At 36.7% G+C, this 26564-nt stretch overlaps 1 protein-coding gene across 1 annotated transcript in view; it reads left to right on the plus strand.

Annotated features, from left to right (window-relative positions):
* Positions 1 to 26047, plus strand: part of LOC139144034 (adhesion G protein-coupled receptor B1-like) — a 44724-nt gene extending 18677 nt beyond the window's left edge. Inside the window, exons 3-25 of the mRNA XM_070714682.1 lie at positions 963 to 6879; positions 8247 to 8513; positions 8630 to 8803; positions 9396 to 9497; positions 12352 to 12446; positions 13020 to 13211; positions 13781 to 13849; positions 14131 to 14251; positions 14563 to 14733; positions 15133 to 15208; positions 15512 to 15656; positions 15800 to 15849; positions 16613 to 16739; positions 17165 to 17262; positions 18552 to 18657; positions 18949 to 19076; positions 19516 to 19605; positions 19895 to 19961; positions 20510 to 20595; positions 20804 to 20933; positions 21420 to 21461; positions 21770 to 21943; positions 22271 to 26047. Of these exons, the coding sequence (XP_070570783.1) occupies positions 6564 to 6879; positions 8247 to 8513; positions 8630 to 8803; positions 9396 to 9497; positions 12352 to 12446; positions 13020 to 13211; positions 13781 to 13849; positions 14131 to 14251; positions 14563 to 14733; positions 15133 to 15208; positions 15512 to 15656; positions 15800 to 15849; positions 16613 to 16739; positions 17165 to 17262; positions 18552 to 18657; positions 18949 to 19076; positions 19516 to 19605; positions 19895 to 19961; positions 20510 to 20595; positions 20804 to 20933; positions 21420 to 21461; positions 21770 to 21943; positions 22271 to 22366 (2922 nt within the window). The 5' untranslated portion in view covers positions 963 to 6563 and the 3' untranslated portion in view covers positions 22367 to 26047. The remainder of the gene's footprint in view (positions 1 to 962; positions 6880 to 8246; positions 8514 to 8629; positions 8804 to 9395; positions 9498 to 12351; positions 12447 to 13019; positions 13212 to 13780; positions 13850 to 14130; positions 14252 to 14562; positions 14734 to 15132; positions 15209 to 15511; positions 15657 to 15799; positions 15850 to 16612; positions 16740 to 17164; positions 17263 to 18551; positions 18658 to 18948; positions 19077 to 19515; positions 19606 to 19894; positions 19962 to 20509; positions 20596 to 20803; positions 20934 to 21419; positions 21462 to 21769; positions 21944 to 22270) is intronic.
* Positions 26048 to 26564: the final 517 nt, after the last annotated feature.

Below are 26564 nucleotides of genomic sequence, written 5' to 3' on the forward strand. Positions count from 1 at the left end.
CGAGTGCACTGCAGGAGGTACTTTTTCCTTTTTGTTATCTAAAATATCTCAAAATCAGACGGCGATCGATAAAGCCCAGAGCAACGATACAAAACGAAAGGATGTCAGTTATGAATATCAAGTCTATGGCGAAGCGAGCAAGAAAATTGTTCTCGGAAAAGGTGTACGAGAAAAGTGGCAGTTTCACGTAGAAAACGACTGCAAGACGACAAGAGAACGTGTGACATCATCAGAACATGATGAGAGCGCGCAGAAAGTGATGACGTATCCGTTCCTGTTCCGTTCCCGTATGAAATCTTAACCTCTCCAATACCCCAAGGGGCCTGTGTCATCATCAATACGTCGCTATTTATGGTAATGGTGACGTTTTCTGGCTCAAAACAGCCTGAGGTACAGAGGAATAAAAGAGCACTGTATCCCAAAATAGAGACCAGATTGCAAGAGTTTTTATAAGACACCACATGCACATGCCAATATTATTGTTTTTTCAAGTGCCAGAACGTATTGCAAGAACACACTAAGAGAAGTTTACCGTGACCCCACAACGATAACAGTAGTGTCAATTTCTTCCAGAAAAGAAGCAAAAATGTCCTTATCATGCCACATAACATCATCGTTTGCTCTCGAATCTTTGTTGTCAATAAGTTCCTTTAGGTTCCTGCGCTCACGAAATTGGAAATCTTTCTGTTTGTAATGGTCAGAGGCTCGTCGCCCTGTAATGGTCACGTGACCGGGCACTTTTTTCGATTTTTTTTCCATAGGTAAAATTCTTTCAAACATACCCTGTGATGTCACTTTTTACAGGCAAGTGGGAACTGGACATGTCTACTTTTCCGTCATGTGGCGGGTTCCAGCGAAACGCGACGGGGAAGGAGCATTTTGTGCATTATAACATCCAATCCAAACACATCTATATATGTGTTATAGTCTAAATCTTCCTGTTATTGTCATCATTGTTTCAGTGATATCGTCATGTTCTGTTGAGGATAACGTTGATATGTACGGGTATGATATGCCCGGCAGCCCTACACATAAGTCATCCCATGGAGATTGCTGCGCGGCTTGCCTTGAAACACCGAGATGTCTGGCATGGACCTATGCGAAGTCAGGCCATGTGGCGGGTAACTGCTGGCTAAAGTACAGTGTGCCAGAAACGACAATGGATTATACGTTAATATCAGGATCTTTACGAGGTACGATCACATTGAATGGCTTACGAAAGGACAGGGTACGGTAACTTTGGGCGCGGTTCTTAATTCTTGCTTGCTGAAAGTCCCCCTTTATAGCAAGGTGGCTATGAGCTTGGATATGAAAAACATACTATTAGCGCCAAACGTGTGTAAGACAAAAAGATCCGTCCCACTTCGCTGTAACCCTACTCGATGGTAGAAAATATTATCTAAAGACGATATTTTTAGCGAGAATACGATAAAATGATATCAAGCGTAAAACATCCCGAAATTGCAAAGTAATTGTCAAAACACAGCAAAGAAGAGTGGCTGTAGAAATATCAGTCAACGCCTTGACTTAAACACTGTTTGCTGCCAATATACACTCACCGCCACCTTAGGGGCGTGGATAATGAAAACATGCACACGGTAAACGCAACTAATTGTCTTCGGCCTCAAATCTCCTCCGCTTCCCATAAACAGAAGTTTGGAAGTGCGAAAATCCAACCAAGCCTCATTCTGTATCGGTATACCAACAACCGGTAGTTATATCCCTATGAAATTTCGCATACACTACAGACCCCTACCCCTTTAAAATTAATCTTTGGTAGGCGCCAACTCAACAATGACGCAACCAATGGAATGAAATGAAAAAGTGTACCCAAAATGATTGTTAAGCTTTTTCATTCGTGCCCTGGACAACATCTATGTCAAAAGAATGTGAGTTTAGCGCCGGTGCCGTACTGGCCTGGTACACGCCTAACAATATATATAGCGCGATATTTTGCGATACATAAAACACGTGTAGCCAGATGTTTCTATATGAAAGCATGTAGCGATTTTTGCGTACGATAACGATATACAAACGCCCCTAAACACAGAAGTTGCGTTTACCGTGCGCGTGATTTGATTATGTACGGCCCCTTCAGGTGTCGGATTGGAGCCCTGCACGTGCCCCGACTTCTGGTGACATTGAAGTCTGAGTGGGTCATCAAATGAGCGACATTTTCTGCTGCACGAGACTGGTAGTTTTTCGTCAATAATGGAGGGCCTTCTGTGAGTTGTTGTGATATTCATCGTAATGTTCTAGTATGTGAGGTTTCCTGAGTGACGTCTTCTAATGCTCTACACGGTCGATTGCCGTTAAGAACAAGACGAAGGCGAAGGTTGCTGTATCATAAGCTTAAGGCCAAAGTAATTAAATTCTTTGTTTTGCGTCCCACCCGCTTAGGTTTTTAAGATTTTCATGGAAAACACACACAGTGTATTTGAAGAGGAAATCTTAGGACATAACCGCTTAGCTTTTCTGAACTAAAAGTTTTGTTACAATTTTTTATTTGCTGCAATCAAAATACATTGTGTTAATTTTCTTGTGTGTGTTTTTTAAGCCGCTTAGACGTGTACCTTTTCCCATTTTGAGTGGACGCGAAACAAAGAATTTAATTACTTTGGCCTAATGCGCTGTGTTGTAGCGCTGGCCCTACCAGCGCCACACAGCCAATATGACAGAAGAATACAGCACAGGACCCGAAGGCTATTATAATTGCTTTTACCTGTGACCCCGGCGGTGGCGCTGTCAAAGAAAATAGGTACCGAAGCGTGTCCTTCAAATTAAGGAAAAGAGGGAGATTTTTGTTATTTCATCAAAGTCCATGAAAACAAAAAAGAACGTTTTTTTAGTAAACGTTTTATCCTTTGATGGATTAGAATATCCCTTTGGCGCTGATGAATCATCTTCTGAGATATACAGCCATGTCAGCGCTAAATTAAAATATGCATTTTTAATAGGGGCGTTGTGTACACTCTTTCGCTCCAGACTCAGTTTAATGCAGGTAAACTGATACAGGGAACAACAGTCCGCATTGATGTGTCTAAAGAAGTTGTTCTATATGACACCGACATGGTTGTAGAGGAAACAACAGTCCGCATTGATGTATCAAAAAAAGTTGTTTTTTATGACACCGACATGGTTGTAGAGGAAACAACAGTCCGCATTGATGTGTCAAAAGAAGTTGTTCTATATGACACCGACATGGTTGTAACTCTGTTTGCAATTTGTGTGCCGGTCTCAATGAATGAGATATGGTAATACACTGGTCTCAATAAATTATACGGTATTTCAAATTTACAGCTACTGCTCCTTTAATGAGTAGAAGTGTGAAAAAAGTAAATTTCCAATTATTTTTTATGTTATAAGATCCTTTGTGTTTCTAAACTTTGTATGCCATTCAGAATATATTTGAATAAACTGTCATGAAGCTTATTTCACTACGACTGCTGTATAGGATTTTACTTTAAAAGTCGCACTTTGAATTTGGTTGTGCAGCAATTTATCGAAATTTGGCTAGAAGCGTTTATTTAATTCAGAAAATCTTCGTGCCCATGGCCGGTTCAATAAAGCAATGGCCTATTTTAGCCTTATGTATACTAAATGAAAAGTATTATATCAATGACATGTATAATTACCGCACTTTTCTACATGTTCAGTTAAAATTAGTTAATATTTATAACAATACATGCGTCGACACATTCATTGTTAATAACCTTTAAACATGTAAAGTCTTAGATTTGAAAATGTTTGGAAATGAAAGATGGAAAGAGGCAGGATCTAAATCATGGACATACGGTGTAACAGTGAAATGACACGATCGTGGAATACGACAAGCTTAGAGTTCTTCATACAGTCATCCATAATTGTCTAATCAAACATTTGAAAATCGTCCATAAAAGGAGGAAGTTTGACCGCATATACTGTTACAGTAACGTACAGTAAAATTGAGTTTAGAACTACTTGATTTGCTGTAATCGAGGTAGGGGATACCTAAGAGGAATTTTAAAGCAACCCTCTTCTCCGAGAAAAAAAAAAACCGCAGTGTAATGATACATTACTTGAGGAGCAGCGATTTAGTCTAGAGACTCCCTATGTTTTGGTAATGACGTTAAAGCGTGGTGGTGTCAGGTAGTCGTCTTCCAGCTATTTTGAATTTACTCAGCACTTTATTAGCCACTAATAGTCACATTTAAGTATAGCAATCATCTACCCTGTGAGATCTCACAAGTCCTGGCTAGTCAGCTATTCAAGCTACTAGCCGATTTTAGCTGTTATCAGTTAGCTGAATTCCGCACGTCTAAGAAGGCCTTGCTTGCCAGTTATATCAGACGATTATCCTTTTAACCTTCTCGCCATTAGCTGGTTTTAGCCTTTTACTTGCTGGTGTTAGCTGACTACCAGTTAACCAATGGCGACCTCAGAGAAGGTCTAGTGGCTTGAAATGTATCCCAGCTATTAGCCAGATTTAGCTTTTAACAGTTGTTAATGGCTAGGAGCTGGTTACCGGCTAGCCAGTGGTGAGATCTGACAAGGCTTGGCTAGTCATCTATTCCGACTATTGCCTGATTTTGTCACTAATAACTGTTACTAGTTAGCAATTAGTTGGTTAACGGCTAACTAGCGGCGACTTCGGTTAACACCTACCAATAGTTAACTTCTTACACATAAATGAACGAGCCCAAGGTTAACAATATGTGTCTTAGAAATGAGGTGAATAAATATTTCACTATGTAAAACGCTGTATCAAGTGTTACGAGGTCATTGGTTTACTTATTAAGGGGTAAATCTCTAGCCATGAAACCTTCATTTGTTTTTGGTATCAAGAGGTAAAAGTTGCCTGGTTTACGTAATGGGGGCGTTTACTTTTTTCAGTCAATAATTCCGTAAAGTAACAAGTCGTAGAGTAGCCTAATGAATTAAATTTATTGTAATCGGTCTTTGTTTTAAAGCGTTTTAGTTGATACTATGTAGTGTTACGTGAAAAAACGGTGAAGTCAGCGATTTTCTCCAAATAAAATTTTTATAACAAAACATAAAAGTATTCACTAAGTCAAGAGATATAATACCAACTGTAAAAGTTCACAGGTTACTTATCTCAGCTGGGACGGTACAGAGCTCCAGAGTTGGGTCAGACAGTAAGACAGACCGATGAGTGTACAGTCGCAGGCTTACAGGCTTGAGGGTTGTCCATGAAAAGTCCACAGTGAAAATCTAGCATCGCTGTGAAGGTTTTGAAAGGTCTTGACATTAACACTGTTGAAGTGATTCAAAAGCCTGGAAGTAAAATTTGTCAGTGACACAATCCCAAATGTCTGACTGAAAAACTGTGCCGTCCCTACGTATTCTCAATGATTCAATATAGAGAGTATAAGAACAATCCAAAACTTCTATTGATATGCTAATTACCTTTCTAAAATATCTTCACTATTAATAAATACGAGTAATTGAATTTCCAGAAAAATTCTGAAAATGACCAATTGATTCAAGGTCATGGAGGAGAATCACCTGAAAATGCTCTATACTTATTCAACATACGTCATGAGTAGGGGAAACTGACCAACACAACAGTAGGGACATTTACTCAGAGACTTGATTAAATGTCAGTGGTTTTCTTCGCGTCATCTTTTGTTTATTGATGTTGCTATGGACGCCTTTGTGTGACCAATGCAAAAAAGGTTTGTTTGTAAAAAATGTGGTGACATAGCTATTTTGCAAAGAATAGCGAATGTTTCTAAAGCTCGTACAATATCACAGAAGCATTTTCGGTCAAAAATCTTCTGTGAACGATGGTCGAAAAGTAACACAGAAAAATGTCGTTTGCAGAATTTAAAACAAGATGTAAACAAACTGGTTGCGAGAAAGGTGGGCTGAAGAAATCATTATTTATTTCGGGGGAGAGGGGTGTCGGCAGAGAATACCAGTTGTATGACAAAGCTCTACGCCCTACAAAGAAATGGTGACGATATCATTGGCGAGCGAATATTGATGTAAATAGGAACCCAAGCTATTGCTCAATGCTGAATTTGTAAGACAGTATCCTGAATATCTTCTTTCAACTTCTGTATTTCTGCTCCCGAACAAACTCATGTTGACATTGAACTCTTATGTAAAGTAAGTCCTTAGCTGTCTGTTTAAGATCTCTATGAGAGAAGAAAATAAAGCGACCAATTTTGCAAAAATTGTTCTATAATATATCCTGTATGTGTCTTATAAATTATGTCGTTTAAGGATTACTGAAGACGTAACAGGTTGGTAACTATTTCGTATATTCATATCTACTCATATTGTTGGTGTGTTATAACTTCAATGGCACTGGTTCTTAACTGGTATGCTGATGAATTGTTTTAATAAGACTTCTGACTGTAAAAATTAAAGTTTTACTTGTAACATGCATGCTGAAGTTTCAACAATATTCCTAAACTAATTTCATTGCAAAATACAGTATACATTACTGAAGACGAATACATGGTAACGTTTAAATATTTAATATGTCTCATATTTTAGTAAACACACTATAGATTACAGTATAATTTGATTTTTACTCACAAGTCACTTTGTAATAGATGTATTTTGCCTTTCTATCAGCTGCTGTAAAAAGTCTAGGATGTTGGGCAGACGACAACCCTAGGGCTATTGGAACCCTTGAAGAGCAAGACACTTTACTCGATGGTAATTACACAGAACGTGATGATCCGATCGCAAAGTGTAGAAAAGCTGCCTTTTCTCGAGGGTTTAGAGTATTTGCTCTACAAGACGGAGGAGAGTGTGCATCGAGTGCCGACGCAGAGGCGACCTATAAGAAATACGGTCGTTCAACAGCCTGTGAGGATGATGGTGAGGGAGGTCCGTCAGCAAATCAAGTCTATGAAGTCTTTAAACGTAAGTAGAATATATTTAGGTACAATTGTGAAAGCTCTACTGTGTTGTACACCTCTCAATATACTAATGACCTGAAAGACGGTCGTATGGTTACATGGCTGCATGTTGATGACTGACTCATCCCCTGACAATGTCAACACTACAGCTCATAGACAAACTGCCCATGGACATATAGCAGTGCGGGGTCAATTAATCATGGGTTAAGATTACAATGACCGAATCAAAAAAGAAAGGATACTGTTGATGGGAAATACATCTTTATCATATGATGTGGAAAATATCATTCACACTTGTGATGTTTACCATAAAATACCCCCTACCCGACATAAGGTGATAAATATCATCAGATTGACCATCAGCCTACAGCCTGCACTACTTTCCGGACGTGAGCTGGGACCGGCAGCGCAACGTTCAGCTAATATAGTAAAACCATGTGAACGGAATGAATTCATATTTTTGTAAACAATTAAGGAAAACAGTTTAACGACAAATATTTCTCGAGAAACGTCGATATTTTACTAAAAGTGACATCACATGATGATGTCATGGACTGCATCACACACTCACCTTTGCTTCGTGCATGATGCACCCTATGATGTTACTCTATTAGCAAAGCTGCACTAACAAGTGATATTTTGGATAACCCCAGATTATTGGCAATATCACAGATACCATTAAAGCCCCAGTAAAGCTAACTTTTAACCTTTTTCACGTTCCAAATAAGATGTCATTCCTTTAGATTAATCGTATAATGTTGTTCTGTGAAGAAATAAGCCCAAGTTATGCTGCTCTAGTGACATACAAACGCTAAATATTGCCCGATCGTGTTGGAAAGCCTCGCTGGTTTGTTTAGAACTTCTATGTTGTGCACCTGGCCGAGAACGCGAGTACTAATGAAATCCTTGAGCTTGCAACATCTCTAGCGCCATGGCACGTCACACCGCGCCGCTCGGGCTCAGCTTTTCCCCATAGAAACCTTCAAAATTCCCTTTAAAATCACGGTTAGATATCAGGAGTCAAAATTTAAATTTTGGTACCAGAAAAACAAAGTACTAAATATTTACCGATATTTGAAATCAAAATGACGCCATTCTTGTGTGAACTCTGTGAGAAAATATTTAATTAAAAAAACAAGACAGAATAAGACTTAGCATTTTAATGACCCCAAGAGCTTCAAAATGAGCTTTCCACATGAGGTAGATCAGAAAGACGTACAAATTTGAGAGTCAAAAACTTTGTCCCGTTAAGCCAAGCCTAAACACATGGAATACTTTCTTCATGCAATATTAATGGTCTCCATTACCAGGTCAATGTTAACGAAAATTTAATGTGGTTGAGTACTTAAACAATGGACTTCTATTTTCCAGTACCAACGAATTGTTCAGCGGGTCCCAACCGAACATCAACGATAACACCTTCAACCACTGACGAAATTGAAACTACTACGCATTATGCTAATAAAGGAGATACATGCAGTTTCCGTATCAGTGAAGCCGGCCAAGGCAGAGTTGTGTGCTTATCAAGCAGGTCATCGGTAACATTTGTGTGTCCTCCGGGCATGGAATTAGACAATGCTGCCTTGCTTTCAAACTCGAGTATCTGTTTCGATGCCCATGAGAGGAAAATATGCACAGGTATGAATGACGTAAATTCTTTCATAGAGAATAACGACAAAAAAGGACAATTATTCTGTTTAAAGATCACATAATTTTACCATAAGTTAATGGATTATCTACACTTTAATCGACAGATATTGATGAGTGCAAAAATGAGCAAAATGGCTGCGGTTTGGAAAGAAAATGCCATAACACAATTGGCAGTTACCAATGTCTGTGTCGGGATAATCATTTCGAGGTGGATGGTCTCTGTGTGCCAAGACGAATTGTATGGGAGGACACGGATTACCAACACAACAAAAACATTGGTAAGTTTCTGAAGATTCAGGTGCACAATTTGCACCGTATTATGACTATAACCCTGTGTTCATTCCGCAATAAACACTTGATTTAGACATGCACTGGACTTATGCAACCGTTAGGGCGAGTCAGTTCTCGCATACATACATAGTGGACAAGGGAAACGATATTTTGTGCATACACAAAATGTTAGTAACGCTCTTCTTAATGCATTTCGTGTTTAAATTATGTAAATGATATAATCGAAAACACTGCTATGCCTACGACATTGTTTTATTTTGAATTTTATCATAGTTTGTGCATTTTGTGACGTAATACCCTAAGATTATTTCTGATAATTTATTTGATTATACAGCATTGTGGCGCTCAGATATTTGTTGCATCTACAAATTCACTGGCATCGCCAAAGCTATAAAATAATAGCAATGATGTTCCTCCTCCGAGCCCACGATGGACTCAAGCAAACTTTGCACTCCATAATGTACTCGGCTTCGCCTCTTACTTTATGGTGTGCAAAGTTTGCTTGAGTCCATTATGTGCCGGATTGGGTTCATTATTATTTCAGTAATCAATAAAGCGATAGGACTCTGATTATTTCAGATGGCAGAGGTAAATACTGTTCAGGTAGCGAAGACGGACTTTGGAACGTTACTGCAGTAAATAACTACTCAAAGTGGATATCCTGTCCAAGTGGTAGTGTAGGTAGGTCGCATGTAGCTGTAAGTCATTGTATATAACGTATAAATTAAAGATTAAGTATATCCCACTGTCTCTGCCACAGCCAACATCATTATCATCACCATGTTTGGCAATATGATCACCATCACGACTCTCACTGAGAGCATGAAGAGTAAAATTGATCTAAGTTTGTTCTTTATTACCGAGAGAGCAGACACACAACCGTTCATTAGGTATAACAACTCACTGAAGACTTGTACACGTGATGAATCTTCATGTACTATTCCATATATGACAATGTTTTGTACTTGCCTCGATTTATTGTTATCAGCTGTAACTCTTACCGACTTTATTTCGGGAATATCTTTTCCTTTTGATTAAAACGAGAATTTCCCTATACTGCAATAAATCACATTATTATACACCTGCGTCTGTAGCCTATGGAGTTTTGTCGTACAAGAAGTTTCGGTATCAGAGGATGCGAAGTCCAATAACTTTGACACAGAGTACAATAAAAAGTATAAATTGAATTTTCATCATTTTGTCTTGAAACGTTCAAGACCTGCTTAACTCTGCCAATGAACTTAACTTGATGAATGCTCGATCATATATTCTTTCGCTAAATGAAAAATTAAGGTTAAGTTGTTCAGGGCACATTTCATTTTTATCTCACTTGTACAGAAACGTGAGCTAATTTCGTAGCAATGTCTGTCTGTCCGTGTGTGTGTGTGTGTGTGTGTGTGTGTGTGTCTGTCTGTCTGTCTGTCTGTCTGTCTGTCTGTCTGTCTGTCTGTTTACACGATAACTAAAAAACGCCTGAACGAATTCAAATCAGATTAAGTAGATAGGTACCGTATGCTAATTGCAAGAAATGATTATATCTCATTTAGTGTGGCTTGCACATAAATGAAGTTATGAATTATCATTTTTTTCATATAATGGTTTCCTATGGAGACAGTAATAAAAGTGTCGACATAATCAAGAATTATTGCACAAAATTTCATGAAACTTTTCACAGATGACAATCTCAGAACACTAGGATGACACTGTGAGTGTCATGTTAATTATCTGCTCATTTGCATATTGAATTGACTTTTGTAATTAGTGATATAACTCCGAAAGTCCTACACCAAATTTAATGATACCTGCTGCAGATATTGATCTGATAGATATATTACTGTACTCAGAAGTACTAGGCAGTGTCAAGTTAATAAATAGCTCATTTATATATTAAATGGAGATTTGTAATTAGTCATATAACTCTGATATAACTGCACCTAATTTGATGAAATCTGTTGCAGATACAGATCCAATATATATCTGACTGTCTTGTGCGGTATTTAATTGTGTTAAGTTACAGGGACAAAGTCGGTCATTTTTCACGAATTTTGTTTGATACGAGATACTACTTATATTGTTTGACATCTAGCTATGAATAACAACCGATACCCAAAAGCTTGCTACGAAATGTTGAAAGATTAGGACCTGGCAGACAGAGTGAATTGGGTAACTAAAGTGCGTGAGATATTATTTCGATATGGTTTTGGTATCGTTTGTCTTGAACAAGGAGTGGGAGATCCAAAGTTATTTCTTAAGTTATTTCAAGACCGATTACGGGATTGTTATAGGCAAGAGTGGTCGGCGTCAATCACTGAGTCGCCACGTCTTCGGCGCTATGTTCATTTTAAATCCATGCTCAATCCCGAACTTTACCTTTCCTGTATTAACGTTCCAAAATTCAAGGTAGATCTTGCAAAACTCAGATGTTCAAGCAATATGTTACAAATTGAAACCGGACGCCACTGCAATCCTCCCGTACCTGTAAATCAGAGATTTTGTCCATATTGTAGTAGGAAATTCGCTGGTAGAGGACGAATTTCACTTTCTTTTACTCTGTCCATTATACGCAGAACTGAGAGTTGATTTTATACCTTTATGTTAGAGAATATATCCAACACAAAAAAAGTGTTGTAATCTCTTAGCGAGTGACAATAATCGGGTTCTTTATAAATTGTCAATATTTATTCACAAAGCCTTTAAGATTAGAGACGGCTTTGTTAATCAACGAGAAACGGTTCAATACTTTTCTGTCTAGTTTTTCGTAGCTGTCTTTTGTAAATAGCGTTAACATGTTTTGTTTTTCTCCTGATTTGTGTTCTGTAGCCTTAATATGCGATGGGCTGAGGACTATGCATTTTGGAATAAACCAACAATGTGTAAAACACTGAGCAGTGTAAAGTTAATAAGTAGCTCGTCTGCATATTTAATGAAGATTTATAAATAGTCATATAACTCCAAAATAACTGAAAAATTTGATGAAATTTACTGCAGATACTAATCCGACAGTTATCTGACTGTGTTGTGAAGCACTTAGTAGTGTTAAGTTAATTAAAGGTTCATTTGCATATTAAATGAACTTTGTAATTAGTGATATAACTCGAAAATTATGGCATCAAATATAGTGAAACCTGCTACAGATATTGATTTGATAAATGTTTTCGCGTGAAGCACTGAACAGGGTCAAGTTAATGAATGGTACATTTGCATATTTTATGAACTTTGTTATTAGTAATATTACTACGAATTACAGTATTGAGTTTGATGAAACGTGCTACAGATGTTGATCTTCTAGATTTCTAATTGTCCCATGAATTGAACAGTGTCAAGTTAATAAACAGCTCAGTTGCATATTGAATGAAATTTTGTCACTAGTGATTTAACTCCGAGAGTACAGTGTTAAAGTTGATGAAACCTGCTACAATAATGTGGCAGATATCCGATTGTTCTGTGAAGCATACTACTATGTAATTAACCTGTCGTAAACCACTTGAGCACATTCAGTTCACATCTGGTACTTCAATGTATTTTTCACTTCTAGGAGTGATGAGACGGTTCTGTAATGTCAATGGAGAATGGGACGAGGTGGATACAGCTGATTGCAAGACGAGGGAGTTACTTGAGCTAGCAGAGAAGGTGAGAACGATAACATTAACAATTTCATTTTTTTGACGGTTGTCGCATTTTCTGTCGGAACTTAGACTCGACTTGAATCTACATTTCTGAAATTCTTGTCATCTAATACGGTATCGCAAAAACCGCATTTACTAAAGATTTGATTCAAAATACATTTACATGACCACCTTATTATACCTATTTGAAAGAGACTTGGAAAACAAAACAAACAAAAAATCATTTATAAGAAAAATAAACATTCAATGCGTCCAATGAAATGTCTGAAAACCAACTTGATATTAATATACAACAGATACACGGAACTTAGAAAGTAATTTCATATACAATTCTATCATGTTCAATAGGGACAAACAGCTTTAAATATTTGTTCCATTATAATGTAATTTAGAGCACGTAAAAAAAGCCTGCTGAACCTAGTGAAAATGATTACTAAATAGTAAATGAGATCATTTGAAATGAAGCAGACGGGAATATTTGGAGATATAAATGCTAGCAAAACGTGTTCCAGAACATTTCCCATGACATTTAAACAATGCAACGGTAGTCTCAAAACATTTCGTTGTTCACACACAGATAACTAACATAACTGGCATGGTTGATGCAGTGATAGCTCTGGATTCCCTAACCGTTGTCACCGAACATCTAAATATAACCCATGGAGGCGATTTATTGCTCGAGAGTGACCTCATGCTAAACATAGCGGCGACTGTATCGTCTCAGGAATTAGGAAGGCCTGTCCCAAACGTCACAAACAAGTATATTCAGGTACATAGTTATATCTGAAAGCAGAGTATAATATGTCGACTTAGTGTCTGTATCAGGCACCTTGAAAAGAGTGGACGGAATATATTTTGCAACATTGTTTAGTATAGATGTATACTAAATAGGCTTTCCAATTGGAAAATTGCCTAGCTTGATTCCTACGAAAGGTTATGCCATGTTCAAGTGACAAACATAACCGAGTGAATGAACTTCAAGTATGGCACTACTGAAGAGTTCATTTGGAACTAAGTACGACTTTTCAAGTATGTAGTCTAAGTTTTTCATTTGGTTTGATTAGGTATACATTATTCTTCCATGTCCCCTGCTCAAAGAAAACGATATCGGTAAATGAACTTTTTTTACCTATTTCAATCAGAGGTGCTTACTTTTGCAATAAGAGATCGCTCAAAGTGAACAACCTCTGAAATGTGATTTACCGAATAAAATGAAACTGTCTACATATGGCTTTCTCCAACCCTGCATTACTCACACAAGTTAACGAAACTTCCAACAGCTGCGTTTTAATAATTGTATATCCAAGAAGAATTTTTGTGTCAATATTTCGTTCACAGCGTTTCATTGAACATATTGATCGACTCTTTGCAGTAAAATTTGAAGGTTTATGGGCACAAGTACATCAGGTGAGATAATTGTTTGTTTTTTTTTTTGGAATTTTGTACACGTATGTAAAAATTACGTGTCTAATACCATACAATTTCGTAATCCGGTGAATAAAAAAATAATAATCCAATGTCCTTTATATCTCTACGATTTTCGTCTCCACATTTCCGATAAGCTAACATATAGGATCGAAAATTGGGGATTGTTGAGGTTTTTCGTCGTGAAAGTACTGAAGTAGCAATTGACATGAATGTGTGCGCCAGGTGCGACATTCTGCTTGTATTTGACCATTTCATTAAAGGAACACGGACCAAACAAGGGAGTGTTGAAGCTGTTTTCTTCTCTAGAATCATTCGGTGACACATTGTATGACTTCATGAGAATATCTAGACAGGACGTGACCTTGTCAACTGGTGCATTAGGTAAGCAGAAGGATGTCATGTAATCGATTAGCCTAGTGCGCAGCGTCTCGGAAGCTGTTATCCATTTAATTGGCTGACTCTTACCGTTATTATTGAATAATACAAATACACTCCCTAAACGTCTGTGAGTAATGAAAAACGACAATGCAGATATAACCTACAAAACACGCTGCACTTCAGCAGAATCAATTTGATTAATCAACCATATTGTTGGCTTACCCACGTGCGTATATATGTCGAGATGTTATCTTTAGAAGTAGACGTTTTCTTAGCCAAGTCACTTTCCAATGTGCAAATATTTTATTTTGCAGATTTAAGAGGTGTTTTTATAAAATCTCTCGACGACTTCATGATTGACTTTACCACAAACACTGTACCAACGAAGAGGCGTTTACTGAAATGGAACAGCTCAGACCTTCAAGATAGTTACCTACAGATACCCAAGGCAACACTGGAAAAGATAAATGTGTCTACGTCTATAGGTACCAAAGGTTGATTAAATTATAGAAAACAATTTCCCTGTTTTAGGAATAATGTCGCTGTGAAAACAAAGTTTTAGCACTTCATGAAGAATTCTGATCTATTGCCTCTATTAACTCTCAAAAGTTGAATCACTTTTTGTGAATACTACACAAACACGGCTAGCATTTTAAGAGCTTGCCTAAAATACTATTTTAGGCAAATGTTTGGTAAAGACAATCTCTGCTTCGATCGGCTTAAACAGAGTGCCTTTGATTATAATCACGAACCTTCCTTCCGTCATTCACAAAATGCAAATCGAAGCTGAAAACGTAGTAGTGCGTCTAACACATTGTAGAGACAAATATACTGAAGGCTTACCATTGAACACTAAGTAGAGGTTTTCTTTTTGCAATGGATAGAGATGCCGTTGGTAGTGATATGCTACATCTATCGAAATCCGGGAGACTTTTTACCAACGGACACTGTCACAACAAGGTCAGAAAATGTTAAAGAAGTTGTTTCTTAAAACATTTTCATTTTGGATCCTTCCTTTGTTGATTATTTTGGACTACAGTGAAAATAAATCATCGAGATTTATGGGTTATCCATGCAGGACTTAAACGTTATTTCTTATTCTTGTAACATCTGAATACATCAAATTAAATGAAATCAAAACCTCAGAAAATAATTAAACTAAAAACGTTATCTATGTTTTACAAAATGTACGCTTGTAAATTTCCTCCGTCTTTTATTACTTCTGTAACCTTACATGTATTTAACCCTAACCTGTATTTACAGACCGCAAAGACGAAATTGGGTAAACTCAATAACTGCAGTGCAGAGAGTAAAGCGGGTGAACACACCTGTTATTTCGTTGTCAGTATATCCTCAAACGCGTCAGAATATTGATGTGGATGTCCAGATGAGATTCTACTTGAAAGAGGTGAGACTTGTGGTGCTGTGTTACAATAGACTATGTCTCAGAAAATAAAAGACATAGCTTGAATTATCTGAATCTAGAATTACTTATCAATTATCGGCCTTTTACCAGGAACGTTAGGCAATGTCGTCTTTTTTGCCTTGCAGGAAGGATATTCCCCGACGTGTTCATCCATGTCTCTTGAAGCTATTTATGGGTAAGACCAACTCTTATTGTATAGATGCCTACAATAAGAATACATTGTACTTTAGACCCATATAAATATTTGTTGATAGATACATTTACCAACTAGCTGTTTCCTATCAGTATGTACATTACATGATGCCAAATTGAACTCTTTACTATGGTCTGTACATATTGCTAAGCAATTTCAGATTTAGGAAGTATAACGTCGTAGTACGAAAGTACTTCACACAGGACCTTGCAACTATGACATTTACGCAATCAGGGAAAGGGATGTATATCGTGTTGTATCCCTGTCGATATTGTTGTAATGATTGCATTGCCGCCAATATTGCCACGAACATATTTTAAAAGACAAAACTGTCGACGTTATGTTGTTAATTAAAGATATTATGTTGCTATTACCTTATTGTACCCATGAATCCTAACATAACATTCCAAGGAATGATTTTAAGACCCATAAGATCTAAGATCTCATCCGAAGGAGTAAATGGTGACATATATATTTTTAAATTTATCTTTAGACTACAGAAAGTAAGGGAACATCGTATAGAAGCGCACAGTGGATGACACTCAGAAAGCCACGAATAGGATAGTGTGATTCTATACTCATCACTGCATAGAAAATACTTGCTGTCATCGTGTATAAAGTACGTTAACACTGGCTATAATGTTTGTAAGGAAGTCGACAAGGAAAGGGAAGGGAAGGGCTTTATATAGAAGGTGATTTGTTAGCCGAAAGTGCACATCACTGAAATCTTAATGTCTTCCTACAGGATATGGAGTAATCACGGATGCAGTGTCAGTAAAATTGGTGTCCATGAGGTTTGGGAGTATGTAGAGTGCAAATGTAACCACGTGGCAAACTTTGCTGTCATTACAATCATTGGCAAGGAACCTAAGGTTTGCATATCCAATTAATTATCAAGCATATTTTGCTGTACGCTTCTTTTTGTTAATAAAGACCTGCAGCCTGCATTTTCTATACTAATAAAAAGTATATGAATAACGGTATGAGTCTGAAAATTGGCAGCTAACAGCTCTTTAATCAAGGCCTTGCAGTATTATAGGTTTTTTGTGATCTGACACAAGGATGCGGCCGAAAATTACAAGATAAAAATGTACATTTGTTTGCTGTTCAAGGAGGATACGCCTATCGATTTTCTCATTGCATCAGTGGTGTCGGAAATGCATGACCATGGACGGTAGATATGTATTTCATTAGTTGATGTATAAAGACCAATATTCAACAATGATCTCTGCATTAGATGAAAAATTCAATCCACAAAATATTCTTATACTCCTCATCTCGCCCCATTAATTTACAGCCTTTTCTTAAAGCCGCCGCGAACATTGTTTTGACGATTTGCTGCGTTTTATCCTTGTTATTCATTATATCGAGTGTCATCGTTGTATTTTTGGCAAGGTAAGTACACTTGACTTTTAAAGCTCGTCGATTTTATAGAAATTTCAACAAGCAGTGTGAAAGTTGAGAACGTGACCACTTTTTCAAGAGGGGGAGCAAAAATTAAGACACCAGTGTAATGTTGCATTTACTGTGTTTTGTCGTCATTACAAATGTTTTGCGTACGTGCATAGTCGTGTTTGTGCGTAAGTATGGATACATGGATGGACGGATGGATTGATGGATGGGTGTTGGATGGGTGGATGAATGGATGGATGGATGGATCAGAACATTAAAGTGATGCGAAGGTATAACTTTGTAAGATATGAAAACTTGCGAGAGTAACCATTCTCATATCCCCAGTATGCCGGGCGTGTGTGAAACAGTGTGGGATCTATTTGTTAATCACAATCTCTTTTGACGAATGCCCATCGGTCCTTTACTGTTCGCCGCTCAAGCAGCGCGTATTATTTAACGAAATGTCTCGTAATAAAGAAACAGACCTCTATCAGGGGCAGACGACACAGATGAAAGTGAAGGGTTGTCTGAACTCCCTGTTGGTGACAATAGAAATGAAAATTGATCAAAGCGTGGTGGCGTATTGTTATTTTGATTAATACCTTGTCGAATTATAAATAATAAATGCTGTTAGTGCATTGAGAAGAAAATTGTCGTCAGTTTTATCATGTTTCACATAGCATTATATGTGAGAGAAATGCTACAAATTAAAGAAAGTTATTGATGACAATTGTGTTTTCTACAATGAAGTATGATGACAGGAATCTACTCAAGTATTGAAGAGACGTAAGAAAAATAATTCCACCCCAAAGGGCTGAGATCGATGTTTGACATTTGTTTGGGAAATTCCGTGTCAGACGAACTGGACAGAAATTTTGCAGCTCTATCGTTCTTACATACACAATAGTTTGTTACAACAGTTGATGAAATATTACTTCTGTATCGCAATATCTAGCAACTTTTAATAAACACTAGCCAGTAAAAGCAGATTATTTTCTATTTGGTCTCGTGAAGACAAATTGTGATGAGCAACTCGGCGATATACCTCACGGTCACCCTTGTCTTAAACAATACCCACAAATGAGGCGGCATGAATATACTGTTTTGTACTGATTCAAACGCGCCAATATCAGAAATCGACGCCTGTTGTACTTTGCCTACCCCTAATGAATGCATAAATTCCTATACTTCATAAAATGCTTGAACCATAGAGAAATCATTATTTCGTTGTGTGATGTTAATGACATCGGCCTTTAGTTTGCATCAAACCCTGTTGTGTTTTTATATTCCAGGCTGACATCAGACTTTTACGTTGTCCTATGCCAGGCTATGGTGTCACTTGGTTTCTATCCGGTCTTAATCGCAATAGACGCCAACCTTATCGAAAGAGAGAATGAGGTAATACTCTTGATCTGAAATCAGTCTATACATTTATAAATGAACTTAAAATAGGACCCGTACAAACTGCTAAATTTGACCTGTCTGAAGCTTTTGATATATATTTTTGCACTAAAATATGTAGGATAGACGAACATATTAACAGAAATCTCTGAAGCCACTCCTGAGCTACTGTAATTAGAACATTGTAGCTAAAATATTGTCAAATTCTGTCTTCATTCGCAAGATTAAACTTTTCTTTGATATGATGATGCAACAGCATGATGAAGTTATTGTTATGTTTTCTTGCAGAATACATGCCGAATTGTGGCGGCCTTCTGTCAGTTTGCACTGTTAAGCAATGCTTCCTGGATGATGAACATGAGTATTCAACTTTTCATCCGTCTCAAGTATTACGTATACCGAAGTACAGTGGCAAGGTGATTTTTGATTCAGGAGACTTTACTTGTGGTATTGTTTATGTTTTTTAAAGATTTATGTCCGTTTATGATCAACATTTGCCTTCTAGTGTTTGCTCTCATCGTTGATGTTGAAATTGAAGGGAGTGCACTTGTTGTGCTGTCCTTGAAAAGATAACGGGACAGAAAGGACTCCGAAGTACCACACGTTAAATTCGTTTTAGAATCCTTCCTATATAGGTCACTCGTACGATACACCAACTTCATGCATGATACATTTATTTTAAAGATTTGGAAGAACGAAGGTTAGGAAAAAAGTATCTCAGTCAGAGTCTTTAACATATCCCTAACATACGAAACATGTATTTTTAGTGGAAGCAAACGATTAAAAATATGCAATAACCCTTCTATAGTTTCCATCAGCGATATATGCATAAAATAATCATTCGTCATCTTGCAGAATCTCTTACATCATTTGCGGTTGGGTACTGCCTAGTGTTGTCTTTGCTATTTTGAAATCAAACATTCCCGCTCACCGAGAATTGAACAGGTAACTTATGTTTTGTCTTAAAAAGTCGCTAACTCAATCTCTTGAACGCGCTTTTCCTGAAAGATAGACATCCTACACTTTACACTTAACCGTTGAAAGCATTTATCACGTAAGCGTATGACTAAATGATATCATTTTAGGGGAGAAAGGGAGAGGATGGGAAGGGAGGAAGGGAGGCAGAGTCCTATAGAGAAAGACAGGGACAAGGAAATGAGGGACTGAGACGAGTTTTATTACTATCATGAAAATTACGCGATTAATTGAAGGAAATCATTTTATTTCCCAACAGTTGTCTGGTTTTCAATCCTTCAACTGATTATACCGTCACATTAACGTTAGTGTCACTGACTGGAATGGTGAGTAGCTTTCAGGGATAAGTATTTTGTGAAAGCTGTTAAACTGTAAATGTTTGAAATAAAAACGCAATACTGCTTATATTTCGTTTTAGGTGATTAAAGGAAAACTGTTGTTATGATCAAATAGATAAAAAGCAAAGAACTAACTATCGGATTTCAAGAATCGTATTTCGTGACTGTCGAAGACTTTTTGCCAGATAAAGACCTCATTTTCACACAACGTTCCTAGTTAATGCGATGTCCCTGGTAAATTTTCATCTCGATAATGCAGTTTGCGATTGTTTTGAAGATCAGTTGCGGAAACGATGATAAGGGTATAAACTTTGAAGCTGATTTTTAGATATAGGTAAAGCAAAAATTGCCGAACAAGTCTACTTCATCTGAAGAAAAGTCAGAGACACAGCCAGTTTGCGGGAAACTCTTTAATCACTGGCAAGATATTTTGTTGGTAAATCGTTATTTACGTTTCTCATAGTCAACGAACAGGCCATTGGCGAAGAAGAAGACTAAACTTCAAAGTACTATTTTTACTGCTATTGACAATTTAGGTAACGTGTTTTATGTACTGGTGTGATTACAAGATGTTCATTAAATTGGCGAAGGTCATTAATGGACCAGAAGAGCAGTTATTATGGTAAGAAATAGATTGTTTAAAATGTAAAACGATTCATTCTAGTTATTTTGTAACTTATCTTTGCCTAATAGCACTAGGTCACACACTATAAAATGAATACTTCAAAGAAATATTCTAGTGGAGGACTTTAAAGGTGTTCAACTTTAATGTAACATTATGCAATGAATGAAAGAGCTAAATAGACGGCATTGTGTGGCATTTATTTAAGGGACAAGATAAGCACTTCAATGCTGCTCCAAGGCATATTCATGGTTGGGCGATGTGTCAATGTTATCGCAGTAATGGCAAATGACAATCCATACCCAGTCTATTTCTTAGCATGTCTTATTTTACTCGAGGTAAGTTCTGATATATTCAAGTAGCGCAAAGTAACCCGAAGTATCGAGTATTTCGGATAGGTTTCGTGGATCAATTTTTGACCATTATTCTCTAATCTACTCAGAGCATTTTCGAAAGATCGTGTTTCTCTAAAATCTTAATGGACAATAACATGTATAGCTAATAACTACTTCATATTGTGGAATCGAAGAATTGAAATCTGGCGTGCTTTAGCTTTGCAGACATGTGCACGAATTTTGAAGACAGCAACTACTTCTACCGTCTTTATTAGAAGGTTCTTTTACAATTCTCGATCAGCTCACTTAAAGTAGACGATGCAGTTGTGAAACGTACATTCGAGAAATACGTCATTTTTGAACTAAATATAGTTGGTTTAAACCTTTTTCTCTCCACTTTGCATCATCAATTAGCGAAAACAAAGAAGCCTTACCACTTGTAACGTAACCGCATTGAAGCTGATGTGTTTATTCACGTTTGTTTTAAAGGGGTCTTTCGTTTTCCTTGGACACTTTGCCACAAATCAGGAGGTGAGTCTGACGATCATTAATTTTTGAAGCTTGTGTTTGAAGTAGTTTACAAAAAAAAGAAATAAAAACATACGTTGAGTAAATATACAAAATATAGGAATAAAAAGGAAGCAGACAAACAAACAAACACCCAAATAATAAATACATGTATACATAAATAGATAAACTAGTCTGCCTTTATCCGCAGTGTTTCAATTAACTTTTGTGTACATATCACTACTTGTGCAGGCTTTGTAATACAATATGAAGCGCCACGACACATTTTCGGCTAGTAGGTAGGTTTTTATCTTTCTCTTCGATATTTGCAGCTGCTGATTGTCCTTAGGGCTCGGTACTTTGAATCGGACGAAGATCATAGGCAGGCTGTAAACGACTTTGAGGTAGAAGATGCTCAGCGACTGCAGATTCAGAAAGACGCCCTTTGCAGAAAGAGGAACAGGAAGCGAAGTTTCCTGGAAACTCGGCAGACTGCATTTGTAGAGGTACGATTGCCAATAGTCGCTGGTCTTCTAATGTTTCAGTATCTGCACTTTCTTTCCAAACTCGGCTAATTTATGTAGAAGATTGTTATCTGAACTCTAAATTTCTTGAACTTCATTATCAACTTATCATGCGTTATTTTCCTATCTGTGAATTCAAGGCGGTTCATTTGTTGCTTCACCAAATATGCTCAAGAGCATCATATTTCAGAGTTTTCTTGCAATCAAACAATTGTGTTATTTAACGAGAATGCTATGTTCGCCTTCTTGTAAAGTGATGATTGCCTTCCATCACAGCCTAAGTGCTTGCTTTTCTTCTTTTGTCATAAGGTCAATCTTGAAGCGCAGAAGGAAAATGTTCATCAATTAGCGAATATGGATGGTAACAATATTGAAGCATTAGTATTCAATGAGAGTTCAGACTGAGTTTGCATCTTATGTGACGACGCTGCACTTAGTATACGACACTGTTCGACCATAGACTGTAGTAGCAAGACTACTATCTAGGATCTCATCTTTAAATGTATTTGGTGAAAGGCATAGGTACCCATTTAATAAGAATCGCCTAACTTTAGATTTGTTTCCTGTGATTGAAGCTATACCGGGTATATGAGAAAGATACTACAGATACCATTTAAAACGAATGCTTTCTAGTTTTCATACTAAAATATTTTTCAAAGTTTTGCCGATGTGAGTTTTCTTAACCTTAGTTAAGACAAGGAAAAAAAAAACAATCATGTACTTTCATGAAGCTGTAATGCTGCTGATATACTGATATGTCGCTAGCGAGGATAAAGGGGCTCTAATTGATTTCAATGAAAAACATAAAATACAAACAAAATTTACCCATGGTAAAGTAAATGGCTAATCATCTTTGTCATTCCTGTTTTTCAACATGTTGCCTTTTTCGTCCTTGTTTTTCGGACCGAAAAGGAAAGCTTAAATGATTACGGTTTATTAATCCCCGAAATAATTCAATATGTTGGCATTACCGTGACAGAGCTAAGTAATGTAGCAAATTAGTGCCACCAAGAAATACTGCGTAAACCGAACACAAACTTCGTTAAAAATCTTTCATACAATTAGTGTTTGCCAAATCTCGCTAAAGATTGTATCATATATCATAAAGTCACGATTCCAATATAAACGAATACTCTTCAAGAAACCACGTCAAATCTGAGTAGTTTGGAAAAATACAGTACGTACTATTACTGTATAAAAATGGTCGCTAGACGCGTAATTACGCATTCCAAAGATAGATGTCGGTGTTCAAATTTGAACAACTATAACGTTCATATTGTTTACACCATGTTAAACGTTATAAACACTGATGTTCTAAACATTAACAAGGTGTGTTAACAACCATCTCCTTCACGTGATCAAAAAACTCAGCAACACAGAAATTTTGCAATACTGTGAAACAATAAACAATCTTTAGTTTTTTTCACTTTATTATGGTTAACTTGCACTTAATACTGTCTTCTCTCCGGCAAACGTACAGGGACGTGCATGATATGTTAATTTGTATTTTTGAGACAATATTTGTCAATTTTCACTGGGCAAAATGCTTTATATGTGTTCTGTTTATTTACGTACATTGACGTATATGGAACATTAAATTCGTTGTATACTTTACCTTTATCTTTTTATATGGAACATACGTTTATATACCTAGCGTATATCTATGCAGAACAAGAGTATATGTAATGCAGATCTTTGCACACAAAGTGTATACTTTACTTGTGTTTGGTCAAATTATTTTTTTTCACAAAACTTGCTTATCTGCCTGACAGCTTAGATATTTGGTGTACAGGTTCGTAGGTATTTTCAGAATGTGACATATTCAAGTTATGATGACGTTTGCCATTTTTATTGGGACAATTTTTACCATTTTTGGTCAGAAAATTTGTTTCTCAAATATTACTCGTTTGATAGCTCCAATATTTGCCAGACACGTCCTAAGCGATGATCCTAATTTGACACCATCAAATTACGATGAAATCTTTAATGTGTATTTAAACAGCTCTCTTGCAATTTTTGGTCAGGCTTTCCTTAAGTGAGCTATCAAAGATTCTCCGCACAAGACAACGAGCTCTATCGACCGATAGGTTGCTTGTTGTATTCCTATCCTGGTTTGAAAATGGCTAGAATTTTAGTTTGTTGCCGTTGGTTTCAGACGGCAGTTTTCTTTTACAAATGAAATGCAGTAAAGACAGAAATTTCCAGCATGTCCAACTGCAAACGCTTGTTGATGCACAGAAAAAAACTAATTAAACCAAGTCAAACTTAGTTAATAAGATTTTTTATTTCTAAGGATAAGATTTTTTAAATGCCAAAGATTTATTTCAGGTTTTATTATGGAAGATATTAAAAACAAACAAACAAGCCATTTTGTTTATATAGGACCTTGTTGGACGTACAAGGAAACAGGTTTTACACTGCCTGTGGCAATTTTACAAGTTGATATGTTGTATTCACTATAGTTTAGAATACTATGTATCATATGCATCAGAGAAAATTTCCTCAATAAAACTATCTTACAAAAAGAGTGTATGCATTATACACGTATTTGTTTTCAACACCTTAGAAAGCTAGATGTTGAGCTTTTTTTAAATCACATACTTTTTGTGTTTTACAATTACGAGCATAAAATGTGATCCACAATGTGTAAGTTAAACCTATTTTTGTCCTTAGTTTTCAAATCTGCTACTGTTCTACAGTGTTGATGTGAATTTCGCTTTGTTTATATTTGAAAGGAAAGATGTTAACACAGTTGGTATTTTCCTGAAAGAAACTTAACAACGTGGTCATTTTTTTATCCATTTTACACAAACTGCTTGTAATTTAGTCGAGACATACATCAATAATTTTAATATCACTGGTCTCTTTTTGTTATTTCAAGGCTTGAACATCCCCTGAACGTCTGAAACTAAAGGTCTTGAAGAAGTGCATAAAGTGTGATCTAGCCTTTTATTCCGCTTTCGTTGAACGCGGCGTCCATACGTTCAAAATGTGTTACAGCCATTTGAATAAAATGCGTTCAAATTTTGAACAAATTCCATTTGCAACGTATGTTCAGTCATGGAACAAAAAGGTGTTGAATTAATGACTGATGAACACGTAGTGTTCAAAATTAGCCAAAGTGTGTGTTCAAAAATAGACCATTGATGTTAGACATATTTGAACCCATAGTGTTAAATTAAACGCGTTCAAAAATGTTACAAAAAGGCGTGTAATTGGTGTTCTATCCTTGAACATTAAATTTTGCAATGTATAATTGAACAGACATGTTGTTAGGCTCTTATGCAAGAACAGTGTTACCTATAGTAATTACGCTCGCCCTGAGGGGTGAGGGGTATGCTAGCGTGACTAAAATGTGAGGCAATGTAGGTCTATAATGACCTAATGCTACCCTGTCTGGAAGACATGTATGTTGTAATGAGCATTGCTGAAATCAGAGGCAAGTATGGCAGGAAAAAGAAAAGTGTTGTAGTGTTTGGGTGACAGTCAGGTATCACCAATAGAGGTTATTGTACCTGATGACATCGACAGTAGTCTTACAATTTACGAGAAAGAAGTAAGACCCCAAAGTGATTACGCTCAACATTAATGAATACATGTAGAGAGCAACGAGATAAATATAAATTTGACGGCGATAGCTAATGACTGATTACTGAAGTATTTGAATAGCTACCGTACACTGGAGAAAACGACTGACGAAGTTTCAGATGCTGTATGAGTTGCATTTAATACACATAATGCACATTTCAAATAGGTGAATGTACTGTTCGGACATTGCCAGCACGTTTAACTTTCATGCTCCCCCTGTCTTGTTTCACGTCTTCAAATTATTTATAATTCCAAATCACCGTGAAGGCGTGTTCAAATAATCATTTTTATCGAGAAAGATCTCTCTTTTAGTGTTTTTCGTTTTGATGTTTTACAAGTATCTACTGTTCGTTCAGATCTTTCTGAAAACCCTAATCGTTTGGAAGATAATTCATCCTTGCACGACTGATTTTTATTTCTTCTCGTTTGGTAGCTTTGGTGTGTCTTGTCCGTAGCTTTCTTTTGTAGTTAATCGTTCTGATTGATTCGTAAATTTTCATCCACTCAGTTATTGGGCTTTGCCCTGTTGATGTCAGATTAAATGAATGCATAATAAAAATGATTATTAAATAAATGCGTAAAGAGATCAGTCAATCAATCAATCAATCAATCAAGCAATACATTTACATCATCAGTTAATGTGGCAAAAATACTTGAACTATTGAAAGACGGAGGACTAAACGGACAAATAACAGGTTGCATGCAAGATGAAACCAATAAACTCTGAATATAACTCTTATTGCATATGGAAATGCCGTCCCAATTATTTCAGAAACACGCTAAATCCTTACATCAGCCTACAGTCAATTAAATCAAACATTTATTTACCCTAACAACAGTGCCTTTAATTGTATAAGACAGCATACAGAACATTGTATTCAACGACCATGGCTTTTCACATATGTGACTAATTACCGAAATGGTAATACCAATATGTTGTGCGCAAAGTGCATGAAAGCCACCGCTTTTAAAATTAGTATCACCAGATATAACCGATAATATTAATTTAAGAAGA

The sequence above is a fragment of the Ptychodera flava genome, chromosome 11, assembly GCF_041260155.1.
Source record: "Ptychodera flava strain L36383 chromosome 11, AS_Pfla_20210202, whole genome shotgun sequence".
Lineage (NCBI taxonomy): Eukaryota > Metazoa > Hemichordata > Enteropneusta > Ptychoderidae > Ptychodera > Ptychodera flava.